The 19,303-nt window shown below is 51.9% G+C and overlaps 1 protein-coding gene across 17 annotated transcripts in view; it reads left to right on the top strand.

Moving 5' to 3' along the window:
* RPH3AL (rabphilin 3A like (without C2 domains)) overlaps positions 1 to 19,303 on the top strand; it is a 40,888-nt gene that overhangs the window by 4,361 nt on the left and 17,224 nt on the right. For 8 of the 17 annotated variants that reach the window (XM_085557257.1, XM_085557261.1, XM_085557254.1 and 5 more), the window contains 4 exons: positions 7,140 to 7,255; positions 8,303 to 8,446; positions 9,940 to 10,069; positions 13,976 to 14,062. In XM_085557257.1, coding sequence (XP_085413383.1) covers positions 7,179 to 7,255; positions 8,303 to 8,446; positions 9,940 to 10,069; positions 13,976 to 14,062 — 438 coding nt within the window. In that variant the 5' untranslated portion in view covers positions 7,140 to 7,178. Of the gene's footprint in view, position 1; positions 2,306 to 4,774; positions 5,317 to 7,139; positions 7,256 to 8,302; positions 8,447 to 9,939; positions 10,070 to 13,975; positions 14,063 to 19,303 lie in introns of those variants that run through there. The other 9 variants (XM_085557259.1, XM_085557262.1, XM_085557260.1 and 6 more) reach the window with 6 other exon arrangements.

The raw sequence follows: 19,303 nt of genomic DNA, 5'->3' as shown, positions 1-19,303 counted from the left end.
CCGAAGCTGAGATTGAGCGCTCGGCTCGCAGCGGCTCCGGGCAGCCCGGAGGGAAAGCGCCGTGCCCGGGGTTTGTGGGTGCTGGGAATGGGGAGCGGCTTGGGGGAGCCCGGGGCTCCCGGGGCTGGGAGAGTTCCCCGAAAGGCTCCGGGAGCAGCCGGGAGGTGCCCGGGATGAGTCCGGGGCTGGGGGGCTCCGCGGGTCCCTTCCCACCCCCAGCCCCGAATGAAGTGCGAGGGGCAAAGATGTGGAGAGAAACGAGGCAGAGGTGGGAGCGATGTGCTCCGAGGAAAAGTTAGCAGGCACTTGGTGGCTTTTGGATTTGGGGAGCTGGCGCGGGCTGCGAGGCGGCAGGAGGGTGGTGGCGGTGGGTTTGGGCGGTGTGTGCCACGCTGTGCCCACCCCGGGGTGCTGCCCCTTGGCTCGGGGGCTCTCCAGCACCCGGGCAAAGCCCTCGGCTTTTCTCCGTGCTCGTAGCAACGACGTGCAGGGCATGGAAGCCCCGAAGCGCCGCGTTTGTGGCGCTGTTCAGAGGGTGCCTAAAACCAGCACGACGCCTTAAAGATGCCGAGGAAAGCGAGTCCACCCTCCAGATGTGGCGGCAGGCCTGGGGCTCGGAGGGAAGGGAGTTTTTTTGGCAAGGCCAGGCTGCTCAGCAGAGTTTCTGCACTTGGGCTGTTCTTTTCCTGGTTCACGGGAGGTTAGTGCCGCAGCCTGGCATGTGGCTCCTCTTCTGCTCGCCATTCCTTGACAAAAGCTGCCCTGTGCTCGGCGCTTCCCTCTGTCCCTTTCTTTCCAAGAAACCGGATTCTTCTCGGGAGTCTGGGAGGTGCCACGCTGCCAGCCTCGGGCCTCCCGAGCTTTTTAGCATATTAGAATAGCGAAATGAGTTTCTCTAATTGGCCATTTAGATGCTAATTTGTTTCTCCCAAGCCTACTGCCAGATCAACCTGCCCCGAAAAGCCAGTCAGAAAGAGCCTGCTGTCTTCATGAATTATTCACTTTGCATAAGGCACCTGCCTGGCAGGGGCTCAGGAGGAAATGGGTCCAAAGTCTGATGAATAAAGATACACCTTGGCAGGTGCAACAGTGCTGGCTTTCCTCCCCAGCATCAAGGGGTGCTGGGGCACCTGGAGGCTGCTTTGCTTTGGCAAAACCTGTTGGTTGTATTTTTTTTTTTTTTTTTTTTTTTTTTAGCTCACCGTATCTCAGGTAGCCACGCTAACAAGTGCCTGTCGTTAATAAAGAATTGTTGGTGCTGGATGTCGGCTTTCCTGTCGAGCTGATTTTTATCTTCCCACTCACAGGGACTGGCGTGGACCTCCAGGGCATTGTATTTTAAAAACTCTTTATAAGCTCCATCTTAAATGCAGTTTGGCTTCTTGTTGCTGCTGCTGGGATGGGGAAGCAGCTCTGGTGGAGAGGAAACCTCCTGATTTCCCCCCCCCAAACCTCATCCTCCCCCACTTCTTTACCAGTTCGGCCTTTCACAATAAGGACATCTCCCAGCTGGGGTTTGATTTGGGCTGGACCAACCAGAATGAGAGACTGAGTGAGGCTGTCCCCATTTTGCTGGCTTAGATTGAGCTTTCAGGGGGAAAGTCTGTCTGATTGGGTCCTTAAGTTGCTGTCCCTGAGCTTGGCCAAGCTTTGTGGTGTTTATTTGGACGCTGTTTTGGCCCAGGCTGCAGAGCTGCACGTCAGCTCTGACCCCACTGGATTCCCTGTGTGTCTCCTGGCTCTCCATCTGCTGCTGGGAGTTGGTAAGGAAAGGGAAAACGCTGCTCCTCAGCTGTGCCCAGGTGTCCCTCTGCCTGGGAGAGGTGCTGGGGATCTCCTGGCTCTGCTTAGCCATTAGAAAATCATTTTACAGCGTTTTATTGGTGCCCACAGCAGGCTCCTGCTGAAGGGAACTGCTGGCTGTGGGTGTGAATGAGCAGCTCTGAGCGGTTCAGGTGTGAGAATAAACTTCTCCAAGCCCTGGATCAGCCTTGCTCTGGCTCCAAAGCCAACTTTTGAGTTTCCTGCAGCCCCGAGGGTTCTTCTGGCACTTCAAACCAGCGCCGAAATTCAGCTGCGGGGCTTTAACCCACGTGGGGAAAAGTGGTGGATGCTGCAAATGACCTTCCTGCAGGAAAAGGGAGCAGCTGCTGGGCTGGGTTAACCTTCTCAATCCCTGCCCCTCGTCCACCCTGTGCCATGGCAACACCAGCAAACACTCCTCAGTTGCCAAGGTTTCCCGGGATAAGGGTCTGGCTGCAGAGCAGGATCACACCGATTCCTCTGAGGGAAAACCAGCCAGCAGGTACCTGGGAATCCTGGGGGAGGTGATGCCCTGGGAGCAGCTGAGGTCATGACACAGTTTGGGAATTGGGAGCTTGGCTCCAGCCAACTGCTTCATTTTGATTTCTGTAAAATGAAGTATTAAAAAAAAAAAAAAAAAGTCGTCTAGTCGATTTGCTGTGAAAACAAATTAATCTAGACATGAGCTGCTCAGCTGAAATAAGCAGGCAAATGAAAGCTGACTGGAGGCCTCCTGGTGGGCCTGTGTAGGGCTTTTTTGTCTTTGCAGGGCTCTGAGGAATTGGTGCTTTGTGGGCCCAGCTGCAGGAGGGCTGGTGCAGGCTGTGCTGGGAGGTTTTTCTGCTGCCTCAGGGCCAGTAAGACCCTTCAGCTTCAACTTTGGTGTAATCAGGGTGGAGTCACCATGTCTGAGGTGGGGGAGTGAGGAAGGGACTTGCTGTGGTGAGATGATGCTGAGAAAGCAAGCTGGTAAATTCAGAAGAGGAAAATGTCGAGGGTGTTAAATCGATCTGCAGGCTGGGTCGGGCAGTGCATGATCCAGGAGCGGGGAGGGTGTTCTGGCTGAGTGTTGCTGTGTTGTGCTTTGCTGTTCTGTTCTTCCTTAAACATCTGCCCCTGCAGCTGCTGATGTGGCAGTGCTGTGCCTGTGCTCAGTTATTGAGGTAAACTGCATAATGCTCACGGTGATGTTCTGCTGAGAAAACCTGGATTGCTCCTCAGGAGTTCTTTGGAGAGCTCCATGTCCGAGGGCTGTGCCTGCCATTGCTGACTGCCATTGCTCCTTTCTCTCAGGCCCGCTGGAAGGTTTCTCCCTTGTTGGAACTCAAAATGTCTCTCAGACATTTTTAGAGGTTCCAGGCCTTGGTCAGAAGCATTTTAGAGCCTGGCAGGCAGCTGCAAACAGCTGTGATTTTGAGTTTGAGCCATGGGATGAGTTACCAACTTTGGAGGTGGAACAAACAGTCACAAAAGGTTAGATAGGATAGTAAAAGTAGTTACAAAACAGAGGGGAAATTTTTTTAGTGTTGTACAGGGGGGTTTTAACACTTGTACAGGTGGGGTTTTACTTTGTACATGGGGGTCAGAAGTTCTAAGATGGAGGAAAGGGAGCTGATCCTGTTCTTCCTCCTTCTTCTTCCTTGCCTCCATGTTCTTGGTGATGTTGGCACTTATGGATTAGTTTAGAGTAGAAAAGCACTTTGTAACATAGGTAGTAAGTATTGGGGGGGAAACTATAAACATGTAATACATAATATATCATATAAAAGATAGCAGCGGCCCTGGGTGGGGGGAGAGAAGAAGAAGAGGACAGCAGACAGAGAGGATGTCAGGGTGTGTGTGTGTCTCTGTCCAGGCTGCTGACCAAGCAGCCACAGCCTGAGAAGACAATATTTTAGATAACTCACAATAAACTGCCTTGAGACCGAACAGCAAGAGCCTGAGCAGTTTTTCTTTGGAATCACGGCTTGGAGGAGGAATTTCACCACCACATGGGACCCCAGAGCAAGGCTGGGGTTCCCACACTCCCTCCCAGACCTGTCGTGTTCTCAGTTCTGCTTGCCAGAGTACAGCTCCTACCCTGGAGGCAGCAGAGGCAGAGCTGCAGGCAGGGATGTGCTCGGTTCTGCATCCTCCAGGATGCTCCTGGCCCTGCAGGAATTGGGAATTGCCCTGCAGGGCACCGCTCCTCTCCTGAGCTTCTGCGCCAAGGGCAGCCGGGTGGACTCAGATTTAATGAGGTTTTGTCTCACATGACTTCCCCCATCACAGGAAAGGAATGAGCAGGTGGAGTGATTTTCAAGCAGGTCACAGAATATCGTTAAGGGCTGCCCTTTAAATTCAGGTGAAAAGCTGAAGCCTGGAGTGGGAGGTTTTTCTGTGCCATGCAGTGCTCGTGCTTCGCTGTCACCCTGGGCACCTGCCCGGAGCTGTGGGTTTCTCTTGCTGTCTCACCACAGAGACAGCTTCTACCCTTTGTTAATTTGTTGAGAGGACAGGAGGACAGGGAGGGGATGCCTTGGTGCTAATTGGAGTAGTTTTGAGGGAAAATGCAAGACTGCAGGAGAGGGATATTTCACCACAGCCCATGGAAACGACTCCCCAGGCTGGCGTGGTTTCGCTATCTGGGTGTCTCTGATTTCCCTGCACTTCTTGTCCTGTACCAAGATAAGAGAGAAGATTCTCCATGCCTTGCACTCCTCTGGCATCATTCCCACGCCCATGAGAGACAGTCCTTCCCCTCCAGCCCTGCTTTTCCCCCAGCAGACCATGCCCTGCAGGCCCATTCCCGTTTCCTTCTTCGAGGTGCGTCCCCACCAGGCTTTTTCCAGAGGCAAAAGTGGAAAGCCAGCAGCTCCCATCAGAGGAGCTGGCCCATCCTGTAAATATTTCAGGGAATAATCTCTCTGAAGACTCTTTTGGGAGCTGGTGGCTCTTTAGGCAGTGTTTTGTTTGCCTTCTCTCTTTGCAGATGCTGCTTGGGGAACGTGGAGGACAGGGAGCGTATGCTGAGTAACAAGAGGCAGAGGACCATGACATTGCTTGTTTTTGTTCAGTCACGCTGAGCAAAGCTCACTGTGCTGTGAGGCTGGAGAACGCCTTTAAGCCTCTCCTGAGAGGAGTGCTCAGCTCGTGTGCTCTATTCTGAGTCGCCTTCAGCTCTGGTGGAGCAGATAAAGCTCTGCTGAGGAGGGGCAGATGCTTCCAGCACAGCTTTGCACCCTGAAAGCTGCTGGCAAAGCAAACTCCTGTGCCCTGGCTGTGCTGGGGGGCTCATCTCCAGCTCCAGCTTTTATTCCAAAGACCCCCCAGGCACCACAGGCTGCTTGCCTGGAGCCCTGCATGGACACAGAGCGTGGGCTGTGCTATTCTTCAGGTGTTCACGAGTGGGAGGCAGGAATTCATGGTGCAGCTGAGGAGTAATTTAATCTATGCATTTGTGTGGGGGGCTACGTGTGCATCTAATCCTGTAACCACACATCACAGGCTTGGGAAATCGCTGGAAAATCCCAGGTCAGCCATTCTGTGTGCAGTTGTGGCTTTTGTCTGCTTCTAACTCGGGCCTGAGGGTGGGAGCCTCTGCGTTCTTGTGCTGTTCATGCCTGATTGCTCCCCTGGGTGTGAGCACCGTGGGATGGGAGTGGGGAAGGTGTTCTCAGTGTTCTCTGCTCGCTGGAGGTTGTGAGGAAGATGAAAAGAGCAGGAGGTGTTCTGGGGCTGAATGGAAATGCAAACCCAGCGTGTGGCACTGAGCAGAGTGGGGAGAGCAGTCGGTGCCGGGGTCCGAGGTTTTCTTCTCTTTCAAAAGCCATCGCTTTGACTAATGTGGTGAAGGTTTCAAAGATATCCTGTGTGACATTTCTCTGTGTCCTTCCTGCCTCAGCCCTGCTTCCTGCAGCTTCTCCACCTCCTCTGCAGAAGTCAGGCTGTGCTGAGCCTTCACCTTTTTTACATACATTTCCCCCCGTGCTGAAAGAAATCTGTGTGCAATTTCCCCTTTTCCCTCCTGCCTGTTGTAAGTGCTTTATTCTCAGGCTGTTCCCAGAAACTGGGATGGCCAGAGAGGAGGGAGCTGGTTTATTGGGACTGGTTTGGCTCTGAGGTGGCTTTGGCAGGAGGGAGCTGTCAGTTCTGTGCCGCAGGTTGGTGTTTCTGTGCTGGGGGATGCGTGAGCTCAGCGCAGCAGGGAGAGTTTGATGTGCACAAGTTCTGTGTGAGGGGGCCAAGGCCATCAGGCTGTGCCTGGCCCAGCAGCACAGGGCTCAGTGTGACAGCAGCAGACAGCAGGGGTGGCTCCAGCACTGCTGGGGATTGAGGCTGGGAAAAAACAGAAGAGTTTGCTTGGGAACTCCAGCACAGCTGGCAGGTGAGACACCTTGCCTGCCATTGCATCTGATTTCTGGTTGCCAGCCAGCGTTAAACATGTTATCTCTGCCCAGCAGGTATGGTTTCAAAGCTGGCAAGTGTCTGTGCTGGGGACAAGCATTAATACCTGGGAATTTATGCATTAGGGCTTGTGAGACACTCGCTCTGCTGGAGAGCAAATCCAGCTGGTTGAAAGCTCAGTACATCAAGTCTAGTTCAGCATCCATTGAAAGCTTTTGGCTGTGCCTGTCCCTTGGTGCTTTCCATTCATCTGAGCTGCTGATAGGACTCAGAACTGCTCAGCTGCAGAGTCTCTTAGGGGGATGTTTCTCCCACTAGCATCTGGAAGTTGGTTCTTGCTGCCTTTCCTGATCAGTTCAGTGGAATTTTCACTGAACCCTGGTGTGACCATGCCGGGGACAGGAGCCACAGCAGGAGATCCTGCTGCAAGAGGTGCTGTCTTAAGCATCGGAGAATGCAAACAAGCTGCTATTGTAGGCTGGAGTTATAAATATCAGGCTATTATGGAGGCAGTTTTAATGAAGGAAATGACTTACCACTATTCATGCTGATTGTTGCGTGGGTTTTTGTTTGTTACCCCATTAAGAGGTTAAAAGAAAAGGCAACTGTAGCTTCTTTGTGTCCTTTGGAGTGGCTTTCTCTGTCAGAACTGCAGTGCTGGGGCTCTGGAGGTGGGGAGGCAGGGAATATTTTTATAGACAACGCTTTTCTCTAGTTTGAAATGAAAAATCAGGACTGACAAAGAGTGTCTGGCTTTTTTTTTTTTTTTTTTTTCCCAGCATATACCCTAAAATCTAAACTTCCAGCCTTGCCTTCAAGGTATCTGAAAGTATTTATTAGCTTATATTTTATGAGGGTGATGGTGTGTTTTTATCACTGTCTGTGGGTGAGAGTCTGGCTGCTCCCACTGTGTGTGGTGCTGGCACATCACCTCTCTTTGCTTCTTCCAGGTGTGACTCCTGCCACCCCCACCTCCCCAGGCTGGGGCCATGGCTGACATGATTTTTGGCAGTGGGACTGGCCCCTGGGTTTGCCCCAACGACCGGCAGCTGGCCCTGAGAGCCAAGTGAGTCCTCCCCACCCTCCTCCTCCTCCTCTTCCACCCTCAGCTCTGCCCCGACACTTTCCTGGTGCCTCTGGCCTCACCCTGCACCCCTGGGACTCCATCCCACAGCCCTCCCCTGGCTGAAAGGAAGGGTTGGAGGCAGCCTCAGATCTCTGCAGCACCCTAAATATAATTGATGGCATCCCCCAGCTGCCAGCAGCCTTTTGTTTTAGGAACTTGTCATTAGTTCTCTGAAGTTAAAATTACTGCATAACCTAAAGACTAAAAGGATGGGGATGAGTCAAGCACTAGAAGTGCATTTTTCTTGAATGTTTTCATTCCCTGGCAGCTGGGACCGTGCCACCTCTGCTCTTGCCTGAGCCCTTGGGCTCAGCTGCTGCTGCAGAGTGTTAGAAAAGAGGGGAACACCCCGAGTTTTGAGGGGGCTGCCTGGCTGGGCACCCCACTGCCAGCTCCCCTGCCTGCAGAAAGCCTCAGCAAGACCGTGCTGCCCAAAAGTGCATCCTCCTTGCAGCCGTGAGTTTATCCAGTGACCTCCAAACCCCTCCTGAATGGTAATTAATTAATTGAGCTGTGAAAGCTCCTGCCTGTTGCCAAGTGAGCCAAGGAGAAACATCAGCTGCTGCATGTAAGGCACAGGGGCTTTGCTGAAGTCCTCGTGTGAACCTGGGCCAGGCCAAGGGAGGACGTTGCCAAATTTGTGTTTCTAGGCATGCCCGGCCATTTGTGTGTTTGAACTGAGGGCATGAGGGATGTGGGGTTTTGGAGGGAGGAGGGTGCAGGTGATCCTTGGCGTTTGTAGTGCCTGGCATAAGCAGCCATCTCTGGGAGGGGATGCCCAGCAGAAAGGGAGGGCAGAGGGCAGGGAGAGGCAGCACAGCACTCGGTGCTGCTGGGAGGGGGTGGTGGAAATGTGGCCAGTGAGAGCAGCCTCCTGCTTTGGGTTTTGGGCTTCCCTGGTGGGAGGCTGCCGTGGCTCTGCGGGGCAGGGCAGGGGGGCTGTGCTCTCCCTCCCCAGCCAGTCCTGCCCTCCACCCCCTCCCACAGGCTCCAGACGGGCTGGTCAGTGCACACGTTCCAGACTGAGAAGCAGAGGAAGATGCAGGCTCTGAGCCCCAAGGAGCTTGAGGTCATCCTGGGAGTCATCCGCAAGGCCGAGCAGCTGGACGCGGCGGAGCAGCAGCGCATCGGGTACGGCCACGTCCCCGTCCCCTTCCCTCCCAGCAAAGGGCAGCACAGGCAGGAGTGGCTCTTCCAGCTGCCTGAGCTCAGCCTCCATCACTCACAGCATCCCTTAGGTCAGTGATTTTGCCCCTCCCATGCTGCTCGTTTGGGGGTGATGACCTCTGGGGGAGGATGTCACGTTTTTTCCTTCTTGCCGAAGTCTTTCCGTGCTTTCTTTGAGCCTTGGGGGCTGCTGAGGCTGCAGCCCTGACACAGTCCCTGGAAAATGCAGGTGGTGCTGAGGCAGGGGCTCTGGGAGAGGCTGGGAAGGTGCTGGGTGTGCCCAGGGCATGGATGGCTCAGGATCACTGCTGGCAGTGCAATCAGGTTTTCCCTCGTCCGCACCAGGCCCCTGGGATTTTGCCTGGAGCAGAGAATGAGTTTATGTTCTAGTTGGCTGAGCCCTCTGGATGGGCTTTGCTAGCTTGAATTATTGAATTTACAGCATCCTTTTGCTGCTGCAGGTTCCCATTTGCCCTCGGTCCTGCTGGAGGTCTGGCCTGAGCTCTGGCTGTGATCATCCTGCAGTGACTGCCCTAAGGCAGCCCTGCAGCATTTCCCAGCAGTGTTTGTGTTTGTGAGACAGGAAACCCCAGGGACTCCCAGCCAGGCCCAGATTCCTGCCTCTCTCTGCTTCCCTGTGCAGAGCTCGTTAGCGAGGCCTAACGAGAAGGACGGCGGTGTTTTTGTGCTAAATGGGAGACCCCAGCAGCAGCCAGTGACCCTGAGGGCCTGACTGCTCCTGTGGCTGCTGCTGGAGCTGCAGCAAGTGCTACCCCTGCAGCTCCTGTGGTGAGGCATTCTCTGAAACGCCTTTTGTTGACTCCCAGGAGCTCTTTTGTGCCAGAGTCCAAGTCGAGGATCATAAATCCACTAATGATGGCTCTCTCTGGCTGTGCAGCCTGACCTCTTTCAAACAGCCCTTGCCTTGCTCTCCCACAGGCCCTGGTGGATGGGGCATTAGCACTAATGAGAGTGGGGTTCACTGATGGCAGGGTCACTCCCTGCTGCTGCTGGTGCTGAGAAATGGCCTGGCTGCTGCAGATGGAGGCCTGAAGGCTGCCAAGCAGTGATCTCATGGCAGAGCAGCCTTGCTCTGCGTGCTCTCCACACCCGGCATCCTCATTGCCTGTCCCGCCTTCCTCCCCTCTCCCAGCCCTGCTGGTGCAGACGTTGTGCATGCATGTGTGCTTCCAGGCTTCCACACGGGCTGTGGCATGGAGCAGGGAGCACTGCTGGCCTTCCTGTGCCACAGCCAGGCTCGTTTTGGTCTGATGGCTTCGGTCATTTTTGGTCTTTGGCCTTCAGCCTGGCCTTCCTGCTTTGAATGGGACAAAATGGAGAGGGTTTGGCAGGTTTAGCTCCTTTGCCCTTTCCTTGTGCTTCCTGACTTGCCCTGCTCTGAGCACTTAAAGCTTTTCCTGCAGTGCTGTGACCTCTGCTCTGCCTCCTGCCCGCAGGCGCCTGGTGGAGAGGCTGGAGAACATGAGGAAGAACGCCATGGGGAACGGCCTCTCGCAGTGCCTGCTCTGTGGGGAGATGCTGGGGCTGCTGGGCAGCTCCTCTGTCTTCTGCCAGGACTGCAAAAAGGTGGGTTTGGCCACACGTGCCTGTTCCTGGCAGCTGAACTCTCTAGGAAATGCCACCAGGAAGCCAGAGAGATCTGCAGGGTTATTTTATTCTCACTGGTGCTCTCAGCCCATCGAGTTTGCTGTTGCAGCCTGGTGATAAGAAGAGATTCCTCAGGATCCCAAAGTGCCTGAGCTGCCCTCAGTGCTGGGATGGGCCGTGCCAGCCCCCTCTGCATCCCCCAGCTGGGGTTTTGGGGGCAGGGATGTGCAGCCATCAGAGACAGCTCAGAGCAGAGTCCGTGAGCTTTGCTGGCACTCACTGCAAGCTCTGCCCTGAGACCTTCCAAGAGGACTCGAGTGCATCCTCCAGCTCCAACCCAGTGCGAGTTTTCCAGCCCTGAGCCTCAGGGTCTGCCTGTGTTGTGTTTTTGCTCTACCAGCACCCCGGGGATGATTCCTGCTGCTCTTGCCTCCACAGCAGAGGGGTTAATCTGTTTTGCTGTGGAGATTACAATCTCCAAGGCAACCACCTCATCCTGCCTCTGCTGGGAGGCTGGTTTTCCTGCCCTTGAAGCCCATCTTCCCTGGGCACTCACCTCTGGGAGTTCCTTCATGCCAGCCTGTCAAGGTGAGGGCACCTGCTGGGTGCTGGAGTGTTTCTGACGGGGTGAAAGCTGCTGCTGTACCATGGACTGCTGGCTGGACCACGGGAACACCCTCCTGTGGTGCTGGAACTCAAAATGTCCCTCAGACATTTTTAGAGGTTCCAGGCCTTGGTCAGGAGCATTTTAGACCCTGGCAGGCAGCTGGAAACAGCTGTGATTTTGGGTTTGAGCCATGGAATGAATTACCAACTTTGGAGGTGGAACAAGAAGTCACAAAGGGCTAGATAGTATAGTAAAAGTAGTTACAAAACAGAGGGGAAATTTTTTTAGTGTTGTACAGGTGGGTTTTAACACTTGTACAGGGGGGTTTTACTTTGTACAAGGGGGTCAGAAGTTCTAAGATGGAGGAAAGTGGGCTGATCCTGTTCTTCCTCCTTCTTCTTCCTTGCCTCCATGTTCTTGGTGATGCTGGCACTTATGGATTGGTTTAGAGTAGAAAAGCACTTTGTAACATAGGTAGTAGGTATTGGGGAAAAACTATAAACATGTAATACGTAATATATCATATAAAAGCTAGCAGCAGCCCTGGGTGGGGAGAGAAGTCAGGGGACAGAGAGAATGTCAGGGTGTGTGTGTGCCTCTGCCTGAGCTGTGAGCAAACCACAGCAGCCCCAGGAGAAAATCTTTTAGATAACTGGCAATAAACTGCCTTGAGACCGAACAACAGAGACTGCTGAGCCTTTCTTTGGAAGCACAGGCTGGAGGAGAGACTTTTCCACCACACGAGACCCCAGAGCAAGCCCGGGGCTCTCCCCCTGTGGCACTGCTGTGGTGCAGAGCAGGCTGGGAGCTCTGCTGCAGAGCGGCTCCTCCACTGGAACTCGCAGGGTTTGTGCACAAGATTCCTTCCAAGGCAGTGCCTGGGAAAGGAAACACAAATCTTGGAGCCCCTGGGTCCTAAACCATGGGGAAAGCAGCTTTTAGGGAAGGGGCGTGGAAGGAAGCAGCAGTGAAAGGCCAGGGCTGGTGGGAGCAGCTCTGGGAGCAGCGTGCTCTCTGTGCCCTGTGGAGGATAAAGGGTCGGTGACAGGCAGGAGATTCTTGGCTGTTTCCTGTATTTCAGGCATGTGGAATAACAGGATGTGCTCTATTCCTGCCTTCTTCCGAGGCAGTTCTGCCCTCACCTTGTCAGGAGCCAGCCAAGTCATGTCGCCACGGGTCTTTTAAAGAAATTTCCTGTGAACCCTGAGCACTACTGAGGAGGCAGAAGCTGCTTCAGACACTTCCCAGCCCCGTCCTTTTGCAGGAGTGACCCTCAGTGGGTGGGACAGTGTGAGCCTGTCCCTGAGGAGGGCTGTGAGCAGAAAACCCCAGAGAAAAACTGTATTTTTTTTTTTAATTTTTTTTTTAATTCCCTTTTTGTCTGGACTCTGTTGGGCAGTTCAGCAGCATTCATATCCAGGTTGATTTAAGTGAGATCCTACTTTTCCAGGGTGTATTTTGCAGCTGCACTTTTCAGTTCTGTGCTAGCCCAAGACAATTCTGCCTGAGTGCTCTGGGTTTCTCCCCTTCTGCTTTTTAATGTTGTGAACTCAGGGAACAGCCAACCCTTCAGCAGAGCACAGAGGGAACTGCTTGTTCCCTCTTGTCCAGGGATATCCATCACTCATGGAGTGCTGTGTGCAATAAGCAATTTGCCAGGGAATTATGGATTTTTAAAGTTCATATTTTTCTGGCAGGCGCTTCTCTGGTGCCGTGTCATTGCAGCACGTTTAATTCAAAACCATCATTGTGATGATGCACCTGAAACACAGCAAAGAATTTACCTTCAGCAAGTCCCTCCTGCTGAACGGAGCTTCTGCACTTCTGATGGATCTCTAAGTGCCATTCCTGCTTTGGAAAGAATGTTTTTAATATTAGTTTTTATTCTCTGGGAAACCAAGGCCTTGTGGCAAGACAAAGGTGTATGCAAAGATGTGTTAACAATGGCAGGAGTGAGACAAAGCCCAAGGTGCTTTCCCATGCAGAGGGGATTGATGTCATGTGTAAAAGGTGAAGGATGAGTGGGAGAGGAAAGTGCTTTGTCTTGTGTTTAATGAGAAATGGGGCTGCATTTAGTGCTCTTGATTTTTATGTCTTCTTCCGAGGGCTTGTGAGTGATGCTCAATTTTCTCTGCAGAGAAGGGGAGGAGGAAAACACCCTTTTAATATTGGGATTTTTCAGAACTCGTGGCTGGGAGTAAAATCGGTTGGGAATTTCCACTAGAGGGAGCGTTTGAATGTGCTATCCGTGTGGGGATTGGGGTTTTGGAGGGTATTTCAGGCTGGGCTGTTCCCTGGGGTTTTGGGTTGGGGGAAGGAGAATTTGGGCTCTTTGAGGTGGTGTCTGAATCTGCCAATCCCCCTTGGCTTGGGCAGCACCGTGCTGAGGGTTGATGCACCAGGCTCAACAGGTTGTTCATTATTTCTCTGGGAGGATGAGGGCAGGAATGGTGGGATGGGGAAAATGAGACCTTCATCCCTGGACACGGGAGCAGCCTGGCGTGGGGAATGTGTAAATCTGGGGACATCCAATCCTCGTGTATATCTCAGCAAGCTGCTGCTCTCCTCTTGTGAGTGGCTTTTCCACTGTGAGGATCAAAGGATTCATCCCATTTCTCATTCCAGCTGCACTGCCAGGGCTGATGGGCATCGGCTTCATTATGTAATATTCGTGATTTGGGTTGTCAATGGCCTGGAATGCCAGCAGAGAGAGCAGAAAGGGCTGTGCAGAACCATCAGGCATTCAGGAAATGTGTGTAACCATGGCCATGCCCACTTGCCAAACAGCCCCAGATCAAGCAGAGTGTGCTGAGATGGAGGGGGAAATATGGGATTTAACACACGTGTGTGAGAGGAGGAAGGAGAACATTTCCAGTCTTGCACTTGTGCCTGGTTACAGCTGCTTTCCACGCCACAGAGACTGGGGGTCAGGATTGAGGGGAATAAAAAAGCCACTCTGGAAATACTCCTGTGGGTGATGGGGTTTGGTTTGCCCTGACCAGTTCTCTCCTGTCCCTGGAGTCAAGGGCTGTGCTGTGGATTTGCCTTTATCTCGTGTCCTTATAGCCCTGAAGCATCTTCCTGCAGTCAGTGGCTCTTCAGGAAAAACATGGAATTTGTGCCATGGTTTGGGTTTTTAAGGAAAGCAAAGCAGAGCTGTTGCTTCTCAACCTTCTCTCCCCCAGGGGCTGTGGGGAGCTGCTAACACCACCTATCTCTTTTTTATTTTTTTTTTTTTTTTTGTTTTCTTTCTTTTTTTTTCTCTCTCCTTGTTTCAGAAAGTTTGCACCAAGTGTGGGATAGAAACTGTTGGAGCCCAGAAACGTCCTGTGTGGTTGTGCAAGATCTGCAGTGAGCAGAGGGAGGTAAATCACAGCTGTGGGGAGCTGGGGCTCAGCAGCATCCACCTGCCCACCCCAAATCTGTGCACAGCGTGTGTGGGCTCTTCCCTGTGCCTCGGGAGGCAGAAAATGGGATTTGGGAGGCTTGGCTGGAGGCCAGGCAGCCTCAAACACACACAGTGGTGACAACTTTGTTTTAGGAGGGGGTGAAGGGGAAAAACCACACTTGGAGCTTGGCTTTGTGGGATTTTTGTAGCTCTGGCCATAAAGACATTGTTCCCTTATGCCCTTTCCCTCCTCACTCTGGCAAATAAACTTGGCTAACTCTTTTTTTAAATACAGCTTGAACGATGTAGGGAATAACTGCAATATTTGTCCCACTAAAAATAACTAGAATTGCAGCCTTTAAATCTGTTTTCCTCCCTGCCAGCAAAATCCCATAACTTGCCAGTGTGTGAGAGTTCTAATGCAGGTCTCTAAATATTTATATCCTTCATCCTTGACTTTACACTGCAAAAAAAAAAAAAGTAATGGGCTGCCTCAATTTTTGTCTGCCAGCCAGCATCCACCAACATCAGGGCTCTCTGCTCTGTGCTGGAGTCTGGGAATTTGTTCTGTGATTACAGATGGATTTTCACTTGTTCCTATAAATTTATTTTTGGCCTTTGGCTTGTGGTCCTTGAGCATCAATCCAGTCCAGCTATTTCTGACCAAGCTGCACCCAACTGGGTAACCTGGGTGCTCTGCTAAATCAATTTTTGAAGTGTGGTGAGAGTGTTTGTGCAGATGTTGGAAATGCTGAATTTTTTAAAAATTAGTTTTGGAAACTTTGCATTGCTTAGGTTTTACATTGGAGGGATTTTTTTTTTTTGTGTGTGTGTGGGAGCACCCACAAAGTCCATGTTCAGGTAAAATGAGAGATACGTGGATGCTGATAATTGAAATTATCAGCAGCAGTGTGGGTAGGGCAGGAAGAGAGCATTCCAGCTCCTTGGATTTTGATAACAATTTGATACACTGAATCATCTAGATGTTTTGAATTCCAGATAGAGATCCCAAAATAGAGAGCGAGGCAGGTGCAGGTATTCTCTGTGCTCTGCGGGGAAACGCAGGGACTAAAATTTGCTTTATCTCTTTTATTCTGTTGGGGTTTTTTTTTTCCAATCTCTCTGTACCTCTGTGGTTTTTTTTCCTATTTCTTAAAAGAAATAGTAAGTAACCTGGTCAGTGGACAGAGAATATTGATGTGTCCAGCAGGTGTTATGTGTGGCCAGAGTGTGAGGGTATGATAACCTTGAGCATTCACTCTGTGAGCCCTGAGATACAGCCAAAGTGCATCCCTGATGAAAATGGATGGACCTTTCCTTCTTAGACTAAATCATAGCCTCAACTTGCCTCTCAACACTTAGCTTCTGCTTTATTTTTCAATTCCCTTAAAGGTGGGTTCAAGTCTGTCTCCTTTTTTATTTATGCTGCTGCTGCTGCCCTGAACAGGAGAAAGTTGGGAGGGTTGTGTGGGCACAGAGACATCAAATCATCCATCCCCTCTGTCTTCTGCCTTTATTCTGGGGGTTTGGGAACTGAGAGAAACCTTGGGCAAGGAAGTTGAGGCAAATCAGAGCAAATGTGGCCCAGGAGGATCTGAGGCTGGTGGGGTTGGACATTCCAGGCACCAGCTAACAGCTGCAGCCTGTGGCATTGCCTACACTTCTCCATCCCTTCATTTCCCATGTTATTATTTATCCCTGCAGGCTGGAATTGAGCCAGCAGGAGTTTAGTGACAAATTAGGGTTGAGGTTAGGGTTAGGGCCCTCTTTTTGCTGCGTGGACAGCATCAGTGCTGGCTTTGGTTGTGATTAAATCATCACCTCGCCTGGGTCAAAACCAGCGCCAGAGCAGCAAGTGTGGCTTACATCAGTTCTGCAGTCAGAGCCCAGTGCTTGGTGCCCCCAGATCCCTCTGGGAATCCCAGCCTCAGCCTCTCTGCTGCCTTCTGTTTCCTTGAGGAGCTCCTCTGGGGAGGCTGTGCTGCAGAGCGATGAGGAACGAGCTGCTCTGACACTGCCTTGTTCCTGGAGAGTGGCTGGGCTCTGCCTGCTGTTTCCTGGGATTCTGGCTGCATCCAGGCATCCCAAACAGAGCAGCAGGGGATGGGCAGGGTGAGGGGCTGTGGCTGCTGGGTTCTGGCAGGGCTTGGATGTTCCATCCCCCAGGAGCCACAGGCACCCCCACACCCTGGAGTAAACCAGACCTCACCTGCACCCCTCCAGAGGCATTTGTCCCAGCTGTTTGCAGAGGGAGCTGTGGAAAATCCTTTGTTATTCCAGGATTCTGTGGGTGCTTCCCTTTGGATGCTGTGGATTGTGGTTTAGTGCTCCCGCAAGCAAAGCCAGAAGCAAATTCAGCCACGCTCCCTTCTGAGGGCAAGAATCTCCCTTCCTCCTCCTCCTCCTGGTGCCTTTCTTTGATCTTGCTTCCCCTTTCTGCAGCCAGAGGTGGAGGGCTGATCTCCTGGGCCAATCCTGCTCCTGCAGCATCCCGTGGCAGCTCGGGGATGCTGAGCCCTGGCTGCAGCCAGCACTTTGCAGCGGAACTCGCTGGGAATGAGATCCTAGGGCAGGAGGGGTGCAGAGGGCTGGCTGCAGCAGCTGCCAGCAGCAGGGCTTGCCTGGCAGCAGTGCTGGTGGGTAAATCCACAGCTGGAAGGATTCCCTGCTGCCAGGCCTCTGGCACAGCAGCACTGCCCATCCTGAATTAGCCGTGCCTGGCCAAAATCTGCCTCTCACCTCCTGGCCTGAAGGGGGAAAAAGGGACCTGCTGGGTTTTGTCAAATCCCTGCCCAGCCCTTTAACTCTCTGCACAGTCTTATTTTGACTGACAGCACCAGATTCTGCAGAGCACCTTCCTGAATTACCCCTTATACATATATTTTTATATATCTATCCGTAATTAGCGATGCTATCAGTGTAATTAAAATCCTGTTGGAAGCATTCGTGCACATTTACATTTGAATTGACACATCCGGAATTGTAGGGATAATGAGAGCAGTTTTGGTGGGGTGGGGAGGAGAGAGAGCTTTTTTTCTTAAACTCCCTCAAATATGAAAGAGAGTGTCAGCTACCCAGGACCTGTTAAAAGTTTTAATTTGCCCACTCTGCTTCACTTTCCTTTTCATTCACTCTCTTTCACTCCACTGCATTTTTAAGGCTGGCTGCATTTCTCAGTTTATCACAATAAGATTTTTGCACTGGACGAGCAGAATCATCTCCTCCCCTTTTGCCCCTGGGGCTTTCCTTTTCAAATATCCACTCCTACCACTTGGAACACTGTAAAACAACAAAGCTTGGGGTCATTCCTGCCTGGCATGACGATTTCCTGGCAAAACACCCCGGGAATGCAGAGGGGTGTTTATTTTGGGTGACTCTGGATTGAATAGGAGCGATGTGCACCTGTTTGCAATTGAAACAACTCATCAATAGCCTCTGCCATATTATTTTGGGGGTGGCAGCGAGTAGTTAGACTCGAAATAGTGTCCTCTAGAATAGAGCCACGGGTGGGGGAAAAAAAAGAGGCCTGATTGAAAGGGGGATGATAAATGGTTGAAGGCTGGCAGGCGCTGCAGCTTGAGAAACGTCGGGGTCAGGGGGGTGATGGATTTTGCTATTCCAGAAACAAAGCTCGGGATGGTAATTTCACTGCCTTTTAATTTCCTCCATCCTCGAGCGCCGAATGTGGGAGTCGACAGCAGATTGCTGTAAATAATGTAATTGGAAATCTCTGTGTTATGGAGAGGCAGATGAATGCAAGTAACGAGGCCGAGGAGCGCTGGCGCTCTCCCTCCCCGCTGCCAGCGGCGCTCGCAGCGCCAGGGTGGGGACACGAGGTGATGGAGCAAAATGTGGCTTTGTCACCAAGTGTGGGAGCCCAGAGCTTCCCTCTGGCTGCCCTGGCAGGTCTGGGACCCATGGACAGAGATCACAGACAGTGTCTCTGGACAGAGCCCCCAGAGACACTGGCTGTGATCTCTGTCCATGGAAAAGAGTTTTCAATCTTACAGGATGAATTACAAGCTCTGAGTGTTTGATATAAGTAATAATTAAGTGTGGCATGGGTGAAAAAGTAAAATTTTAGGATTCTAGAAAAGGGGTCCAAAGGGGACAAGATGGAGGAAATTGGGTGTGCCTTGTCCTTTTTCTCCTTCTTCATGCCCTCCATGTCTCACTGTGGTGTTGGCATTTTTCTGTTGGTTCAGGCTGGGGACACACTGTCCAACATAGGTGACAGATATTGGCACGTTCTTGTAAATCCAGCCCAGGGAGTTTCTGGTATTTAATGTTTGTCATATCCCACTGAGGGCAGAGCCCCACACGCTGCCCTGCAGGACAGAGCTGGGCAGGGCAGCAGAACATGTGAGAGATAAACAGAATAAACAACCTGGAAACCAGCACAGACCAATTATGGCTTCTGCTTTGGCAGGGGGCTGACAGACAGAGACTTTCTACAATCTCAGAATCATCAATAACCACAGATTCTGACAACCAAGCCCAGATTGCTGTGAAGGGAAGGGCTGCAGGATGGGGACACTGCATGGCACGAGCAGGAGGTGATGGAGCAAAATGTGGCTTTGCAGGGAAGATCTTCCCTAAGCATTTGTGTTTAGGGGATGTGGTTTGGTGAGGAGGACTCTGGGGAGGCTCCAGTGCTTGTTAGGATTCCCTCAGCTGTGATCCACCTCTCTATCAGCAAGCCCTCATGTTTTCCCTGTTCAGGAGCTTGTTTTAGCACTTGCATGCTCAGAGCAGCAACATGAGTCTCACCAGGGCCCAGTGATTCTCTGCTAGGTCCCATTTCCAGGCTGCACTTGAAAATACTCGATAAAATCCCCATCTGCTTCTGCGTGTGTCACTCCATGGCTGCAGTGATGGCTTGATGCAGCTTTAAGGGGAATATCATCAGGGTTATAAAAGGCATTTATCTGTCATGGCCACGGCTGTCCCTCTCCCTGGTGACATTCCAGCTCCACCCAAACTCAGGCTGCTGTGGGGAACAAATTTCACCTTAATGTGAACTGGTGGGAGCAACATCCTCCCTTCCTTGGCAAGAGTAAACTCTTGATAAATAAGAATATTATTCTGAAGGCTCTGTTACAGAAGTATTAATTTAAAATCAAGCAAGGACTTTGCTGTCTGGCCATCAATCAAACACCATCAATAGCAGTCAGCAACATTGAGTTTTGATCCAAGGATGCTCCAACTGCCCCATGTG

This window comes from Lonchura striata, chromosome 19 (assembly GCF_050655825.1).
Source record: "Lonchura striata isolate lonStrDom1 chromosome 19, ASM5065582v1, whole genome shotgun sequence".
Taxonomy (NCBI): domain Eukaryota; kingdom Metazoa; phylum Chordata; class Aves; order Passeriformes; family Estrildidae; genus Lonchura; species Lonchura striata.
Note: the sequence above shows the minus strand (reverse complement) of the source record. Positions and strands in the feature narration are given on the sequence as shown.